Raw genomic sequence first — 19,178 nt, forward strand, 5'->3', positions numbered from 1 at the left:
GGAAATGGCTTCAGGGCAGATTTCTGCTGGGATAAACAAAAATCGTATGCGACAAAGTGTTTTTTTGGTATGACGTCATCACGCACACCATTTTTATCCATAAGAGGCCGTTTGAATGGAAACGGGCAGAAGGCGGCAAATGTCGCAATTGTATTTTCCGCATTTTCACTTCGTCGATAACAAAATAGCGCGAAAGGTGGATGGAAACTAGACCACACACACACACACACACACACACACACACACACACACACACACACACACACACACACACACACACACACACACACACACCAATGATGGCAGAGCTGCATGCAAGGTTCAGTGTCTTGCCCAAGGACACTTCGGCATGTGGAGTCATGTGGGCCGGGAATCTAACCACCAACCCTGCGATTAGCAGCCGACCCGCTCTACCAACTGAGCTACCCCATACTTACCAGCTCTAAATGTTGATTCATAAAACACCTGTGACATGCTGTTCAGACATAACCTATACCTAATACAGACATGAGGTGAGGCTTGTTTTGTGTTTGCTAGCATTTAACCATCAAAAAGGGCCACTGAAGTCATCTTAAGCTGCAAACACTTCTACAAGAGACTTTACGATGTGCAGTTTCCCAAACCTTTCATCGTCCTCACATGATCTCAGGGTTTCTCCATGTGAGATCATACTCTTGTGAATTCATGAATGATTATCATCATCAAAGACTATAAATTCTGCGGCAACTGCGTCATCTATTCTACGAGGATGCACGTGAGGCCGATAAGAACCGGACGATAATGGCGACCATATGTGAAAACACATCTGTGTTGTAGAATCATAACAGTCATTGCCAGACTGTCTTTTCTGGGTCAATATTCAGCACGTAACTTCATAAATATCACGAGTGCCGAATGAAAAAAAGACGATTTGCAGAATTTCGTGGGTTAAAGATGAAATGTGTCATTTCTTTTCAACCATATTCAAATGGTTTTTCCTATTCAAGCTCAGTGTGGATAGACAACCATTGTATAAATAAGCCATTTTTAGGCTGAGTTTAGGGCGGGACTATCTGTTTGGCTGACCAATGAGTGTTCAGAATACCAGTAGTGACTATCCTATTGGTGCCGCTAATAGCACATTAATTATACACGTCTTCTGTAACGAAGACAAGACAAGCAATTGTACTACATTTATTGAGAATGACCAAAAAAACAAAGCAAAGGTAAAACATTTGGATGCAGTACAGTTATGGGAATTTTGGCAGCAAATATGCTTAACTGACATGGAAAAGAACATTATGAAGGAGTAAAATAACACCTATAAGTTCATATCCGCCATTGAAACATATACAAATAATGACTTAAGTGTATTATTAAAGTTCTGAGGTTGTTCATCGATGGTATATGCTTCAGTTATTTTAACTTAATTATAAATAAAACATGTTTAATAGTGAAATTTCTAGTGAAGAGCTTCACTACCCATGATCATGAGGGGGAAAATCAGAGTATCACGACCAACAATGTGCACCAAAAGAGCTCTGCAGCAATCGGCCACTGAATGACGCAATAGTGTCGTCTTGGTTACTTTGGAAAGGACGGCTGAAAAAATGGGCTGCGCTGTTACGCTCGATTGTGGAAATCCAACAAGGTCTATAATACCTCGAGAAAGCTAGCCATTAGCATTCCCATTCATTTCAATGGCAGTTACTTAGCGCACGAAAATTAGTGACTATCTTGAGCAGTAACTTCAACCTCTGAGACATGGGTTCTGGTACCGTGGGAACCATGAAGTAATCACATTAAAAAATTATACATAGGTTGACAGTGGTGGTGGCGTATTGGGTTAAAGCACATAATTGGTAAGCAGAAGGTTGCTGGTTCAGTCCCCACAGCCACCACTATTGTGTCCTTGAGCACGGCACTCAACTCCAGGTTGCTCCGGGGGGGATTGTTCCTGTAATAAGTGCACTGTAATTCGCTGTAAAGGGATTAATGGAAAGGAGGAGGCGAGAACCGGCATGACAATATAAATAATAGTTTAATATAAAACTTAAACAAAAAGACAAACGCACAAAGGTGTCGGACAGCTGTGCGTAAATCTCTCTCTCTGTCACACTGCAGCTTCCAGTCAGCCTTTATCCCTCTCTGAGGATTGATTAACCTGATTAGGGGCCGGGTGTGCGGAATCACGACCCGTCCCCGCCCTCCGCCCTCCCACAGTCCTCACTTGTTCTCTCAGGCCGGGGAGCCCCTGGCATGATGTACATGATACGCCATGATACTCCTCCACCCTCTAATGGACGACAGCCACGCCTACCCAGGTGGATCGGAGGCAGACCTCCGGCCCCTGGCGGACGGAATGCCCCGCCGCGTTTTTGGTGGACGGTAGGGTTCTCCCCCACCCCTGGCAGGGGTAACCGCTCCAGGCGGTTGGTTGGGAGCCCCTCCTCCCCTTGTGGTCGGCGACCATTCCTCCGCCCTTGGGCGGCCGGGCTACTTCGTCCTCCGGCAGATGGCCGCGGCTGCTCCATTGGTGTGGATGGTAGTGGCGAGGAATCTACTACGGTGCATCCCTCCTCCTTCCCGGATGTCAGCACCAGTGTAAAGGGATTCATGGAAAGGAGGCGGCGAGAACCGGCTTGACAATATAAATAATAGTTTAATATAAAACTTAACAAAAAGACAAATACACAAAGATGTTGGACAGCTGCCCGTAAATCTCTCTCTATTGCACTGCAGTCTCCAGTCGGCCTTTATCTCTCTCTGAGGCTTGATTAGCCTGATTAGGGGCCGGGTGTGCAGCATCACGACCCGTCCCCGCCCTCTGCCCTGCCACAGTCGCTTTGGATAAAAGCATTTGGCAAATGCATAAATGTCACTCCCACATTTAGGTTTAGGGTTAGAAAATATACATTACTGTTGACTGTTTTACGTCATCTACAACTAAAAATACAACTCTGGCACCACTCTATGGGGATTTCACCTGGAAAATGGCGCTCACACGTGTCTATTCGTTCAACAACACTTCCTGCTTCAGCCACCGGAGGCAGTGATTCGATTTTAGCTGCAAAACTTTCTATCCGCATTTGGACAGTTGACTAACCAGACAAAAGTGGTATCAGGATTAAACTGTTTATTTTTGCGAACCCACAAGACATTGTTTCCACAATACGCAGAATTGCAGCGTTTGAACACTAAGTTTTCCAGCCAAGTACAAATGAAAGAAAATGAATAATTAGACATTTAAAACCTGTACGTTGTCAGGAAAACAGGTCAATATAGTACATCAACACAATCCATCACTGTTCATTGATGTCATGTTATATGTCAGTGGCTATGAAGTAAATGATTCTCCCAGGGAGACTTTATGTTGTGTTTATGGCTGTGGTTGAACTCCGCATTGGCCGATGAGAACGTGTTCATCTAGCAGTAATTGGACTTGAATGTCAGTGGAAAGTGCTGGTGGTTAAGAAAGGGTTGAGACTTTTTATTATTTTATTTACAGTGTTTGTTGACATTGTGCTGTATCATATGAAGCAACATTGTGATATTCAGTACATCTAATCCAGACTAAGCTAATTACAGTTACAAGAAACACAAACAAACATGATTGGCCAATGCAATACAAGTGTGCGGACCAGTTGTACATACTGTATGTGTATAAAATGGCTTTCAAATTGGAGGGTTTATTTAAATCATCAATCTGTCCATATATAAGTTATTTAATTAGTTTTCCAAGAGGCAAAAGAGGTTGTACCAAGCAGTCTCGCAATATAAAGCCAAATAAGGTTTGGCAGCATCATGGAAATTCATATACAGTGAATATATATTACAGATGACATTACATCCTTCCTCCATTTTAGTTATGTTGACGTTGGCTTTAGGCCACATATATTGCATTCAGATTGAACGCCCTGCAGTCTGGGAAAACCTGCATGCTAAAGGACAAATAAAACACATGCAGTGCATATATGTGTGTGCACTCAAAATATCATCTTGCATGTGCAAAAGAACTTTTTGTGTGCTCAAAATATCATCTTGCATGTGCAAAAGAACTTTTTGTGTGCTCAAAATATCATCTTGCGTGTGCAAAATAACTTTATGTGCGCTTGAGTTAATGTCTCTGGGCGCCAAGAAACTAATTATTCATGATCTCGACAGTTAAAACAGATTATCACAGTAACTATAGGCTCTTATCAACATGCTAACACGTCCTCGGTTACCACAGTCAGTTGTTTTGTTGTCAAAATTGCATCAAATGGCCGGTAGATGGAACCGAATGCTGTTGTTTTACGGAGATGCTGCTGCAGCCGAAAACCGCTTTTATCAAGAGTTTCTTGCATTTCCGCGGCTCAGGGATGATTTAACGAATGCATGATCGATTTTCCCCTTTGGAAGCTGGAATAAGCACATAAAGCAGAGGTTGGTTTTGTGGATGTCGACATCAGAGGACAGTCGAGCGCGTTCCATCGAATATTCGGCCGGAGGAAACAGCGCGAGGGCTTGTTTATATTTGGATATAAATCGAGCGTGACGCTTGATGCTGTTCATAACGAAGAACGGGAATAAAAACGTAAATATCCCCGTAGAAGAGGCCCGAGTCCTGTCGTAATTGATATACATCCTTGTTTATCCATCATTCACACAGGAACTGGTAAATATTAGTTTTTAAATATTAATTTAAATAATTATCATTGTTAATAATTTATCCATAGCAATGTAATAATATGTAGTTTTGGGCGTGTTGGAAGCTTTATTGTTATTTTTCCTCATAACTTTTCTTTCTGTTCATTATTATTGGACTTAACACGTTAATAAAAAAATGATGCTAATATTACAAATAAGTAGTGACTTTGTCGATTATCGGCGTTATTTCTAGATATACGCTCGATTTCTTGACATTCATATTTTTTAGGGATCCTACGTTAGATATGTTGCAATTGAAGAGCATTATTGAGATTTAGCCACAGTTTAGGCTATGCTAATAATAATCCACCTGATAAACTGCACCATGTTTGATCGATTAATGGCTGCGGAGTCATGACGTCACTGAGGCATTATTCGAGTATTTAAAGGAACCGTTCACCACAAAATGTAAATTCTCTCATCCTTTACTCGCCCTCATGCCATCCCGGATGTGTTTGACTTTCTATCGTCCGCTGAACACAAAGATTTTCATAAGAATATCTCAGCTCTGTTGACCAGACCTTTGAAGCTCCAAAAAAGCACATAAAGGCAGCATGAAAGTCATCCATCAGACTCCAGTGGTTAAATCCATGTCTTCCGAAGTGATATGAAAAGTGTGAGAGCAACAAGCCCTTTTTTATCTCCACTTTCACATTCTGAAAGTGAAAGTGGAGATTTATAGTAGGGGAACACAAAAGGGGAATTGATAAAGAATATGTGCACAGCTCTTCCCACTGTAAACAATTATTGGACCCACTTTATATTAGGTGTCTTTAACTACTATGTACTTACACATTTGATACAACTTAGTGTGTGTTGTTGCATTGTACTTACAGTTAACGTACCTGCATTTAATTACAAAAGTAGGACACTACTTTTATTTTGCAGAACAACATGTAGTTACACAATCAACACATTGTATTGTATGTATTTTAATGTTAGTACGTGGTAGTTAAAGACACCAAATATAAAGTGGGACCCAATTATTTTATGAAAAATAGCTCTGGAAAAATACTTAACAATTAGCATTTGTGAGTGATACCAGCCAGGTCTCCTTAGCAACCAAATTGGCCCGGTTGCTAGGGAGGGTAGACACATGGGGTAACCTCCTCGTGGTCGCTATAATGTGGTTCTCGCTCTCAGTGGGGCGTGGGGCGAGTTGTACGCGGATGCCTCCACACGCGCTACGTCTCCACGGTAACACGCTCAACAAGCCATGTGATAAGATGCGCGGATTGACTGTCTCAGACGCGGAGGCAACTCCAAAATCTTAAATATAATATTAAAGAAATATTTCTTTGAGTTATGTACAATACATAATGGTTGTGAAATAGAGGTAGACGATATATCGGTTTTACCGATTAATCTGTGCCGATAGTTGCTTTTTTGGAACTATCGGTTATTGGCCAAAATCTATGCCTATAGTTAAACTCATCTGGTGAAATTATACATATTAACTCTTCATCTGGTGAATATATAGACTGTAATAATTGTAATATGGTTAATACTTGCATGTAGAGTATTGTAAGTTAGCCACGTCTCTGTCATTTCAAAATAAGAGTCCCCCGTTGTATTTTGGACTAGTTTAAAATAGAAGTTATTATTGAGATATTGGTTTCACAATAAACAGCTTTTGGGATGTTATTCATTTTAGACTTTAGTAGCCTCAATATCGGTACCCTTCATCGTAAGGAAAATCGGTCTTTACACCACCTTAGTTATCGGTATTGGCAAAATCCACAGTCGGTCGACCTCTATTGTGAAAGATTTGTAAACACACTGTGTTAAGATGTGATTGCGAATAAAATTGGTGGCACGGTTCCAGGAATATTATTTGCATTATTAGTAAATAGATATCTGGTGCTGTCTAACTACATACTTCCTTGTGTGTGTAGGATGGAGGACCTTGTAAACCAGTGGATTTGGCGGCAGGACTTCTGGCTTCCGCCTGGCGTCACATGGCAGGACATCGCTGAAGGGACGGCGGGCAGCAGTAGGCATCCTGTCCCCCGCGACCTGCTTATCTCGCTGCCATTGGCGCTGAGTTTCATCGCCCTGCGGTTTGTTTTTGAAAGGTTAGTGCAAGCGCAATACCATCAGACATCAATATATTTAGCATATTTAGATTTTTGCAGTTTAATATTTTGCGCATTTTCACCCCAAATCGCCATTTAATTTAATATAAAAACTCTAATTCTCATTACTGCAATAACCATCTTGTCTGGATTTTGTTTTATTAAAATTAATGAAACAACGCAGACAATCCTAAAGGTGCGTTCACATACAACAGGAAGAAAATACTCACGCGAATGCAGCGATTTACGTGTGTTCGAGTCACGTCTGCTTAATTCGCGCCGCCCGATGCGAATTTGCATGTATTTGCGCCACGTGAAACGCTCTCTTCGCATTGTATGTGAACGCACCATAATGGTACTAAAGTACACTTACATTTTCTGTATGCAAAATATTATTTCTGTCTTTTGGTTTTGAACTGGACATTTGTTGTTTTCGTGAGCTTAACCTTTACATTACAGGTTGATTTGTCAGTACATAGATACTGTAAGTCTGGTAAAGTAAGTCCATTTTTGACCTGCTGGTTAGCGGGGTTTGGATGAGATGGCCTCAGTGTCATAACTTGTCGCTCTTGAAACTAGATCTCGCCCTTTCCTGACCTTGTGTTACAGAATCATCCGCAACACCCTCAATTACACGATCTCAGAATTGATTAAGGATCTTTAGTTACAAACAGCATCAGGTGTCTGTTAAAATCATAACGGCTTACTTGCGTTGTTTGGGTTGCGTTGTATTTATATGTTTTTTGTAGCAGTCGAGCATTGTAATCTTTCACAGTCTTGTGCGTTGCTCACCTAAAATGTATTATTAATCAGAACAGTAGTTTTGGTTTCCATACTGCTAAAGAGGCCAATATACAGTGGCAAGAAAAAGTATGTGAACTCCTTTGAATTAGCTGTTTTTCTGCATTAATTGGTCATAAAACTTGATCTCATCTTCATCAAAGTCACAAGTATAACAGATTCATGATCAGAGATGTTAACCAGTTCCAATGATTCCTTCAAGTCTTTATCTGTCACTCTAGGGCTCTTTTTTTACCTCATTGAGCATTCTGCGGTGTGCCCTTTGAGTCATCTTGACTGGACAGCCAGTTCTAGTGAGAGTACCTATAGTACTAAATCATCTCCATTTATAGACAGTTTGTCTAACTGTGGACAGATGAAGATCTAACAGCCACTTCTAGTGAGAGTACCTATAGTACTAAATCATCTCCATTTATAGACAGTTTGTCTAACTGTGGACAGATGAAGATCTAACAGCCACTTCTAGTGAGAGTACCTATAGTACTAAATCACCTCCATTTATAGACAGTTTGTCTAACTGTGGACAGATGAATATCTAACAGCCACTTCTGGTGAGAGTACCTACAGTACTAAATCATCTCCATTTATAGACAGTTTGTCTAACAGTGGACGGATGAATATCTAACGGCCACTTCTAGTGAGAGTACCTATAGTACTAAATCACCTCCATTTATAGACAGTTTGTCTAACTGTGGACAGATGAATATCTAACAGCCACTTCTGGTGAGAGTACCTACAGTACTAAATCATCTCCATTTATAGACAGTTTGTCTAACTGTGGACAGATGAATATCTAAACTCTTCCAGATAACTTTGTAACACTTTCCAGCTTGATGTAAAGATACCATTCTTGATCGTAGGTCTTCTAAGATCATGTTTGTGAGGCATGGTCCATGCCAGCAGATGCTTCTTGTGAATAGCATCTGTTTGAGTGCTTATTATAAGTCAAAGTAGCTCTAACCCATGCCTACAATCTCGTTTCATTAATTGGATGCCAGGTTTGCCAACTCCTGACTCTAATTAGCTTTTGTTGATGTCATTAGCCTAGGGGTTCACATACTTTTTTAAACCTGTATCATGTTTGAATGATGTATTCAATAATACAATAAGACAAATACAATAATTTGTGTGTTATTAGTTAAAACAGATTGTGTTTGTTTATTATTGTAGATGAAGTTCAAACCAGATTTTAAGACAAATTTAAACATAGATGCAGGTAATTACAAAGGGTACAAATACTATTTCTTGCCACTGTAAATTAGTCCATTTAGGTCTTGCTTTACCTTTGACTAAAACAGCTTGTTTTGGATGTGTAGCCTAAACAAAGTACATAAAGAATATGACTTGTGGGCCTGGGTAGCTCAATGGTAAAGACGCCGACTATCTCACCTGGAGTCGCGAGTTTGAATACAGGGCGTGCAGAGTGACTCCAGCCAGGTCTCCTAAGCAACCAAATTGGCCCGGTTGCTAGGGAGGGTAGAGTCTCATGGGGTAACCTCCTCGTGGTCGCTATAATGTGGTTCTCGCTCTCGGTGGGGCACGTGGTGAGTTGAGCGTGGATGCCGCAAAGCCTCCAAACGCACTACGTCTCCGTGGCAATGCACTTAACAAGTCACGTGATAAGCTGCGCGGGTTGACGTTCTCAGACACTGAGGCAGTTGGGATTCGTCCTCCGCCACCCAGACTGAGGCGCATCACTACGCGACCATGAGGACTTAAAAAGCACATTGGGAATTGGCCATTCCAACTTAGCCCGGGGAGCTCTCCAAGCACAAGGTGTCGCACCCACGTATGACGAGTGCCAGCCTGTCGAGTCACATTCAACGCATTGTGTGTGTCTTGCAGGGTTGTCGCATTGCCTCTCAGCCGACAGTTGGGAGTTCGTGACAGGGTTCGATTTCGGGTCACGCCCATCCCAAAGCTGGAGGAGTTTTACTTACAGACAAAGAAGCAGCCCTCACAGGTTAGTGAGTCACATGTGCACCTGTGCCAATCTCGATACACCTGTTGTCTTTAATGTGTGCCAAAATGTAAGATATTTAATACTATATATAAACAATTACACCATAGATCTATGCCAAAACCTAGTGAGCTGCCTTGCTGTCTGAATAGGTAGCTGCTTAAAGGCAGCATCCTAACTACTATAGAACCTCATAAGGGGCCGTTCATAGCAAATACGTTATTGCGCAAAATAAGCTAGACGAAACACAACAAATAAACCAGCTAAACAATCAAGTAAAGTTTAATGATAAAACTCAACATAAAACAAACAAACAAATGCAGGCACACATGCAACGTGGCCGCGTGCATCCCTCTCTCGAACTGGCACCTCCGGCTCGTCTTTATCCCCCTCCCGGCTGATTAGCCTGATTCACGGCCCAACTCAGGCAAGACGCACTCCCCTCACTTTCTGGAGGTTGGTCTGGTGTTGCCCTTCCGGCATGTCTTCCCCACCTTTTGGAGCCCTTGGAGAGGGAAAAGCAAGGCAGAGAGAGAGACAGAGAGGAGAGAGCGAGAAGAACTTGCTTGCCGGCTCCCGGACGTACTGTTGCCCAGTCCTCAACCGCTCCTTTGCCCTCTAGTGGACAGCAACTCACTCATCCTCCAATGGCCGGCAGCTCCTCCCCTTCTTTGGAGGATGGCAGCAACCTCTTCGTCTCCAGGCAGACGGCCGCGGCTGTTCCCTGGTGGATGGCAGTGGCGAGGACTCCGCGACAGTGCATCCCTCCTCCTTCCCAGGTTTCGGCACCATGTAACAGGGAAAGGGATGGGCAAGGAGGAGGCGGGAACTGGCTAAACAGTCAACGTAATGTTTAATGATAAAACGCAACATAAATCTAAATATGAAATAAGATGTACAAACTATATCGCGTGGAGTCATATATATGAATATGTTACATGTCATCAGAAGTCTGGCGAATAAAAGATTTACTAGCCAATGGCGACTGTTTCTTGTGAAACAAGCTGGTTTGAGAAGAGCTCTTTTCACCTGCTCTTTTTGTGTTGTTCAGAATGAGATCATGCTTTTGGAAAACCTCTGTGGACTCAACCAGCGCCAAATCCAGAACTGGCTGCGCCACCGCAGAAAGCAGGACATTCCCAGTAGCACCAGGAAGTTTTGTGAAGCTTCGTAAGTGCAGGTTTTGACCGTTTTCTGCCTAACCGTTCTGCATGCTAATTGTGTCCTCTGAAAAAGTTTCAAATAGCTTGTAAACGCCACAGGAGGCAAATAACATCCGATTCATTAACACAACTGCAGCTGGTGTTTTCTCGATCTTATTCCTCAGGTGGAGGTTTGTCTTTTATCTCATTGTGTTTTCGGCTGGTCTTGTCTCTTTGATTAATGTGAGTATCTTCAGCGGATTTTCCCCATGAAGGTCCAACAATGAATCTACACCCTCACATGTGGATATAAATGTAATCAGATTGATCCCTGTATCTAACATGCTAGTTTTAATTGCTAAGAATACTGTTTCGAACAACAGCAACATCAGGTGTTGTGGTTCAGATGGAAATTGCCCTCTTTTTTAATATAAGGAAATAAGATTAAACAAGATTAAATAAAATTATGTTTTAAATGATTGAAATAAATGCAAATATTTTGTTTTATTTATAGAGATAAAATGACAAATTCAGGTTTGGGGGGGGCGTCTGGGTATCTCAGCGAGTATTGGCCCGACTATTGGTGTGATATTGGCTGACTATCACCCCTGAAGTCGTGAGTTTGAATCCAGAGTGTCTCCAGCCAGGTCTCCTAAGCAACCAAATTGGCCCAGTTGCTAGGGAGGGTAGAGTCACATGGGGTAACATCCTCGTGGTCGCGATTAGTGGTTCTCGCTCTCAATCAGGGCTGGACTGGGAAGAGAAATCGGCCTGGGATTTACATAGCAACTGGCCCAAATGTTGGGGGGGGGGTTGTTCTCTGTCCTTTTCTGCATATCACGGCAGCTCATTTTAGCTTATCGAGGCCCATTCGGCCCGTTTCGCTATCGCTCAGTTCTCTCAATGTCAGTCCGCCCTTGATTGGCCCCAAAGTGCGTCGGCCCACCGAGAATATGCCCGATATATGCCAGATTACCAGTCCAGCCCTGCTCGCAATGGGGCGTGTGGTGAGTTGTGTGTGGATCGTGGACTCCACATGCTGTGAGTCTCCACGGTGTCATGCACAACGAGTCACGTGATCAAGATACACGGATTGAGGCAACTGGGACTTGTCCTCCGCCAACCGGAATGAGGCGAGTAACCGCGCCACCACGAGGACCTACCAAGTAGTGGGAATTGGGCATTCCAACATTGGGAGAAATTGGGATGAACAAAAATAAAAAAATCTGGTTAATACACTTGCACATCTACCAGACTTTGCATGTGCCATTTATGAAAGCATATTTTTCCCTAACAGACTCCGTGGTTTTGGGATCATCGTGAATGCTGGCGCGGATACCCCAGACAGGTCCGTAACAAACACATTCACTTCCTGTTGAATCTTCAATCTGTTGAGCTCCTTTATAGGAGATTACGGAGAAATTAATACATTTAAACAATTACGACTTTTTAATTTGGCTCGAGTTTCCCCCCTGTATTGGGAAAATAATGTTTATATTGCGGCATCTACTTAATCTTCTTTACTTTTAATGCAACTAATGCTTTTATCCATGTTTGTTTTTTACTTTAGTTGTCAGAAAGACTGAGAAGTTAAGTAATTTTAAGGGATTAAATGGTTTAACGTCTCTTCATTGTGTCACACAAAAAGCAATTAACATCGATGTGACCTGAATAGTGCTTTATAATAGATGACATCCGTTGAAGTGTCTCAGTACCTCACTGGGCTGATATTCTCCATCTCTGTTCCTCGATAGCCTGTAGCAGAGGTTCAGTACTGGTATTACATCGTGGAGTTGTCCTTCTACCTCTCACTTCTGCTCTGTGTTCCAGTGGACATCAAGCGCAAAGTAAGATGAACTCTAGATGAACATTTAGGGCGTTATTTGTTTAGCCAAAGTCAACTAGAGCGGATGTTTTTTGCCGTATTTTGTTTTGTTGCGTAGGACTTCAAGGAGCAGATCGTTCACCACTTCGCCACCATTTTCCTGATCGCATTCTCGTACTGTGGCAACTATGTGCGCGTTGGAACTCTGGTGATGTTAATCCACGATTCTTCAGACATCCTGCTAGAGGTAAATCAGAGTCACATTTATTCACTCCCAGATCTCATTGGCTGCTCTGTGGGGATCCATTATGACATCACAATCGCAGGATTCTGCTCACGATTGCAAGAATTGCCAAATAGCTGCCCCATTTCCCATCAAACGAATCCCAAATTCCCAGCCTTCTACATGACTATTCATCGAATGCCACCACTCTTCCCATCTCTGTGCCCCACTCTTGAAATCCAGCCGACTTCCATCCCCCTTAGAACAATCTGTCTGCCAATCATAACACTGGTCACAACCCAATTTTCCCCTATATTAATGACCGCCTCATCGCATGAAATACAGAGTCTGGAAATTTGAGTGCCCTATACATCACCAAAATTCTTGGATCTAAACACACCACCAAAAAACATGGGTTGTGTCCCCATCTTATGATTGGCATTGACAGCAGGAGGGTGTGTCTTTAAGACCAAGCCTATACAATCTAGAGGGGGTTCAATAGAATCGATGTCAAATCTTAAAGGTGCATTATGTAAAAGTTTTCATGTAATATTTAGATTTTATTGGCCAATGTGTGAATGGCTTGTAACGCAACTTAAAAAATGAGCCCTTCCCGGACTTCCTAGTTTGCCTATTAAAGCCTGTAGACTGATTTTCATGTGAAGGGAACGGGTCGGTTTTGCCGGGAAAATCCAAAGGATGTGACGTTTATGCTCCCGAGACCCTCTGTGCGTCTCTTCCACTATCAGTGACAACAAACTGCAACACTATGTAACGTTATCTTAGAGATGAATCCAGCACAACACCGACTCCTACACCCGTCAGGATAAGCGGGAACGTGATTGCGGTCGAGCGAAAACTAGAGCGAACATCGGCAGGGCATTTGATTCCTGGAGGGACCTTCGTTCGGTTTTGGGGATCAAACCTGACCCTGAATTGCCGTTCTTCTTATTGGACCGGTAAACTTCCATAACTGCAAAGCGTGTGAAATATAGTGCCATAAGGATTGAACTGTGCCATTTTAGCTAAACTATAATAACACATGAAATGAATGTTAGACAATGTTCAAGATAATGCAAAAAGCTCACATCATTAGTGTAACGTAACTTGGTTACACAGAAAATATATACGATCTATTATAATAAAACAATAGCGCATCGATATATCAGAATTAATCACATCAATCCTGAATTGTGTCAACATATTTATAATGTACAGTCTATTTTATAAACAGCTACTGTCATCATCCACTAGATTTAGCTAACTGCTATTGATAAAGCTGGCTAGCTCGCTAACAGCGACATATGCTATCGGATAAATGCAGTCAATGTATCACGCAAAGAAAAGTGATTACTTCAAACTACAGTCTGGAGCACTGGAGAGTCAAATATAAAATACAGTCTCAACTTTTGTATTAAAACGATCATAACTGTGTCATTTTAATTATGCTACCTCATCTGTCAGCATGATGCCTGTGAATCACATTCAGTCTCTTTGTATGTTACGTCATTGTTTTGGCTGATGCTCGCTCGTGTCACTATGGAGTCTGTGCACGAGCAACATGTAGCTGCTGCAGTTCACTTAATGGCCACCGGTGTCACTACAAACAAGCGTTTCTGAATCTTACATACTGCACCTTTAAATAGCATGAGACGCACTCTTGCTATTTGAAAACGCCTAATGTTTCGTAAACGGCCATTTTTGTTCTGCGGACACACAAGTCTCGGGTGGGAGGGCATCAAGTTTCTGGGGGCACAAGGAAAATCAGGAGGGTGTTTCTTCTTGACAACAACAGAGTGAAATGCACTTTGACATCTGCCAATTCCGCTCATTTCAATTTTGTTTGGACTCGTAAAACACCTTGAATGTCATGTTTAATGCCTTCCTCTGGTGAGCAAGTGCGTGGCTATCTGGTCATTGCGCTCTTACAGAAAATACTTGTTACTTTGGCAGGTGGGCGTGTCCTCAGAACTGGTTTACCATGATTCCTATAATGTGGTCATGTTTTTGTCTCAGTAGCAACTCTTGCTTTCTATATGTTGTGGTCAATATGAGAAACCACATGGGAATAGAAACATTGTGATTTCCAGGTTTGGAAAAATAAACTGAATATAGATCAGATATTGCTATATATGAGTGCAATCACTTTAAAATGATGTTTTGAAAATAATTGTCTTGTACAATGTATGCTTTATTAATATTCTTGATTTACAGTCTGCCAAGATGTTCCATTATGCTGGTTGGAGGAAGACATGTGATATCCTATTTATCCTTTTTGCCACGGTATTCCTGGTAACTCGTCTTGTGGTTTTCCCATGCAGGTTAGAGCTTTACTCTTTATTTATTTTATACTTTATTTAGCTTATGTGAACTACGCAAGTCCTACAAAACACTAAATTCCAATGTATTTCCTAATTATGTTCTCTTGACAAAGTTGTCTATTGTAACTCCTCATAAAGCTTTCAAGTTACAGCCACCAAACTTGGCAGAAACCTTCAGAATGTTCCGACTTAGTGTGCTATGTCTTTTCTAATGGATCGGACTTGCCATTTTCCCGTAGCGTGCAATCAAAAATGGGAAAAATCTCATAGACCTACATTGACGGAAGGCTTGTTAATGATCTGTTTGTCTTACTGTAATGTCTGTAAAATCATCAAACTTTTAAAACTAGCTTAAACTCTCAGTCAAGGCTTTTTCAAGCCAACATCAAAGTTGGTCAAGACAATCTAGTTCATGTATCTTCTAGATTTGTTCACCTGTTTTTGTCCTCTTCAACAGAATTGTCTACACAACCATTGTAGATTCACTGGAAGTCTTTCTCCCGTATCCTGGTTATTATTTCTTCAACGGCCTGCTCTTGACTCTTCAAGTACTGCACATCTTTTGGGCTTGGCTGATTCTTCGAATGATTTACAAATTTGTCTTTTTAGGCAAAGTGAGTATGGGGTTTGTTAGCTTTTCACTTTGATGAATTACAAAACATAAACAAGTGACTTATAGTGTATTTGCGATGATTTTGGTGGCGGTGTTAAAATCTAAGCGGCATTGTAAATATTGCAATGATTTTAATAAGCTGTTATTTGTCCATTAAGTCCATCTGTTCTAGATGTTTCTGAAATGTTTTAGTAAAAGTAAATGTCGGTAAATACTGCCGTTTCTTACATTGGACTGTTATATTGGTGCATACAGGATAAAACCAATTAAATAGTGGAAAAAGTAAGTTTAACTAGATTTTACTGATTTTATTTTGTCTTCTTGCATGAAACATTTTGAATGTAATTGGCTACAATGGCAAGTTTGGTTAAAAGAAATTGTGCCATTTTTTGCTATATTGCCCAGCCCTATACTTAGTCAGGGACGGATTACCAACTGGGCCAATGGGGCCAGTGCCCAGGGGCCCTAGGACTACAAGTGGGCCCTTGACTGCCGGGGGGAAGCCCTGGGATTTAAGGCTGCACGATCTAGTTTGGTGACCCCCCCCCATGCTTGAAAAACAAACACCTCCTCTAAACACACCCCCCACCCCCACTCAGCAACTTTTGAGGGGTCCCTTGGAGATAATTGGCCCCAGAGTCTTTGCAAGTCATAATCCGTCCCTGTTCTTAGCATTCCCGAAGAACAAACGTTTTTCCAAATGTGTTTTTTAGGTCGAACGAGATGAACGGAGTGACGTAGAGAGTGAGGTTGATGAAGTTGGAGAGGAAGAATGCAGTTGGGAGCGGAAGAAGGGAGTCTTTAACTCCAAACTAGCTTCACTGTCCAATAACTGCGTGCTGAACAATTTAACCAATCAGAGACGAAAGATGAACAGCAGAACACCGAAAGCCAGATAGTAATACTGCAATATAGGAATATAGTTAGTTTGCTTTGTTTGTTTCCATGATTTGTTGTGTTTTAACTTAAGTCAACTCCCACCCTCATGGATTGTCTGTTGCGAACAAAGTCCAACTATATTTTCAGATTGATGTTTGAGTTCTTACGACAATGTAGTAAAACCAGCGGATTCCCAGAGTAATGCTACTTGCTTGCACTGTTACATTTTATACCTTTGATTGTGTTTGATACAGGTTCAGAGTCTTGTCATTAATTCATTTGTTTCATTTAATGAATTAGTCTTGTTTTTAAAGAGCACATATAGCACCTAACATTTAAATAGATGGTGCAAATGACCATTGTGCTCCAGTTGTAGTGTTGAAGAGACTGAATATTCAGTATGTTTTATTAAATGATTAAAATGCAATGTTGATATTTCTTCTAAATTGTCGGATCTTTTTGTTTGTGTGAATTTTCTGTGATGACTCATTTTTGGTCGTGGACTGTTAGAAAAGACTTACAGTGACCTCTAGTGGTGTAATATCCACTTGTCTTTGATACTACTGAAAGATCTTGTTGCAAAAAACTACTGGAGTTTGTTTTGGAGTATACACCGATCAGCCACTACATTAAAACCACCTGCCTAATATCGTGTAGGTCCACCTCGTGTCGCCAAAACCGCTCTGACCCGTCGAGGCATGGACTCCTCAAGACCTCTGAAGGTGTCCTGTGGTATCTGGCACCAAGACGTTAGCAGCAGGTCCTTTAAGTCCTGTAAGTTTTGAGGTGGAGCCGCTGTGGATTGGGCTTGTTAGTCCAGCACATCCCACAGATGCTCAATCGGATTGAGATCTGGAGAATTTGGAGGCCAGAGCAACACCTTGAACTCTTCATCATGTTCCTCAAACCATTCCTGAACAATGTGTGCAGTGTGGCAGGACGCCACTGCCATCAGGGAATACCGTTGCCATGAAGGGGTGTACCTGGTTGCAACTATTTTAGGTAGGTGGTATGTGCAAAAGTAACATCAACATGAATGCCAGTACTCAAGGTGTCCCAACAGAACATTACCCAGAGCATCGCACTGCCGCCGCCGGCCTGCCATCTTCCCATAGGGCATCCTATGGCACGCTGTGATGCTCTGTGTGTTCTGACACCTTTCTATCATGACAAGCATCAATCTGTGCTACAGTAGCTCTTCTGTTGGATCAGACCAGACTGGCTAGCCTTCGCTCACCACATGCATCAATGAGTCTTGGGTGCCCATGACCAGTTGGACAACTTTTGGTAGGCAATAACCACTGCATACCGGGAACACCCCACAAGACCTGCCGTTTTGGAAATGCTCTGACCCAGTCGTCTAGCCATCACAATTTGGCCCTCTGTCTAAGTCGCTGAGATCCTGACGCTTGCCCATTTTACCTGCTTTCAACATATGAAATTAAAGAACTGATTGTTCACTTACTGTAATATATCTGACCCCTTGACAGGTGCGATTGTAACAAAATAATCAATGTTACTCACTTCACCAGTCAGTGGTTTTAAAGTTGTGGCTGATCAATGTGAATTGCCTTATTGAACGCATGTGCCTCAATCTAAAACGGTTTCTGAATTTGAGTGCACCTAGATTTCAAAGGATAAATGTTTTTAAGATGTTTTAGGGCTGAAAGTTATTAGTGTTTATTATACATTAACACAAGTAGCCTCAATTGTTCATTTGCACAGTAGCCATGAGCTGTGAGTTTGTCCTACACTGTTTAAACTCTGTTAAATCACCTATGATTGTTTATGTATGGATAAATGTACGTTTCGTGTCAACATTTTACTCTGTTCTGATTTCGTATGTAACAAACTGCACATATATTAATAACAGATATTGAGGATATTGTTGATAGGAAATATGAATATCGAAGCGTACTTCTCGCTCAAATTCCCGCCATTTTCTCTCTGTGGCCACTTAAATAATAAAATTGCATCACATACAACTAGCCTCAGTTGTCCCGTCTGTGATTTTTGTGTTCAGTCGAACAAAGAAAGCAATTTGGCTTAAATAAATAAAATAGGACGGTGAATAATGACAGAATTTTAATTTTTTATAATGATATATTCCTTTAAAGGAACATGTTTGATACAAATTGAGATCGATCGACAGCATTTAAGGCATAATGTTGATTACCACAAAAATGTATTTCAACTCGTCCCTCTGTGCCATCCCGTCCAGTGAGACACTTACAATGGAAGTCAATGGGGCCAATCCGTAAACGTTAAAATACTGTTTCCAAAGTGTAGACACAAAACATAAACAATATGTGCATTAACAGGACTCTAGTGTAATAAAATCACTCACTAACCTTTTCCGTGTAAAATTATTGGCCTATTCAGTCTTACAACTTCACACACAGACGTCTATTAGATGTCTGTGACTAGATCTGGAAGACTATTTTACGTTGTTTTCTCATCTGTATTGTATCTGTTTCCTCTCAGATGTCTCAGACGTGATGAATCTGATCTTTTTAAGATATCTATCACATCGTGATGCTTTCCAGATCAAAAGATCTAAAACAGACATCTTGGGGACCATTGTGTGCCATCTGGGTTGCCATAGCGACGTAACCATAAACCTGCAAAAAACACATCTTCAGCAAGTTCACAGCTCCCCAATTCCCAATTT

The 19,178-nt window shown here is 41.6% G+C and overlaps 1 protein-coding gene across 1 annotated transcript; it reads left to right on the forward strand.

The window, feature by feature from the left end:
• The first annotated feature begins 4,259 nt into the window (after window positions 1-4,259).
• On the forward strand, window positions 4,260-18,482 carry cers4a (ceramide synthase 4a). Its single transcript, XM_052123780.1, has 11 exons — window positions 4,260-4,636; window positions 6,564-6,743; window positions 9,390-9,507; window positions 10,556-10,674; window positions 10,832-10,889; window positions 11,944-11,994; window positions 12,401-12,493; window positions 12,590-12,718; window positions 14,909-15,015; window positions 15,473-15,629; window positions 16,342-18,482. The coding sequence occupies exons 2-11, from the start codon at window positions 6,565-6,567 to the stop codon at window positions 16,525-16,527; spliced, it is 1,197 nt and encodes a 398-aa protein (XP_051979740.1). The 5' UTR covers window positions 4,260-4,636; window position 6,564; the 3' UTR covers window positions 16,528-18,482.
• The last annotated feature ends 696 nt before the right edge of the window (window positions 18,483-19,178 follow it).

The sequence above is a fragment of the Xyrauchen texanus genome, chromosome 50 (genome assembly GCF_025860055.1).
Source record: "Xyrauchen texanus isolate HMW12.3.18 chromosome 50, RBS_HiC_50CHRs, whole genome shotgun sequence".
NCBI lineage: Eukaryota > Metazoa > Chordata > Actinopteri > Cypriniformes > Catostomidae > Xyrauchen > Xyrauchen texanus.

Coding starts and splice junctions, on each gene's coding strand:
- cers4a (XM_052123780.1), top strand. CDS start 6,565: ATGGAGGACCTTGTAAACCAGTGGATTTGGCGGCAGGACTTCTGGCTT. Junction 9,508..10,555: donor CAAAGAAGCAGCCCTCACAG/GTTAGTGAGTCA, acceptor TGTGTTGTTCAG/AATGAGATCATGCTTTTGGA. Junction 10,675..10,831: donor AGGAAGTTTTGTGAAGCTTC/GTAAGTGCAGGT, acceptor CTTATTCCTCAG/GTGGAGGTTTGTCTTTTATC.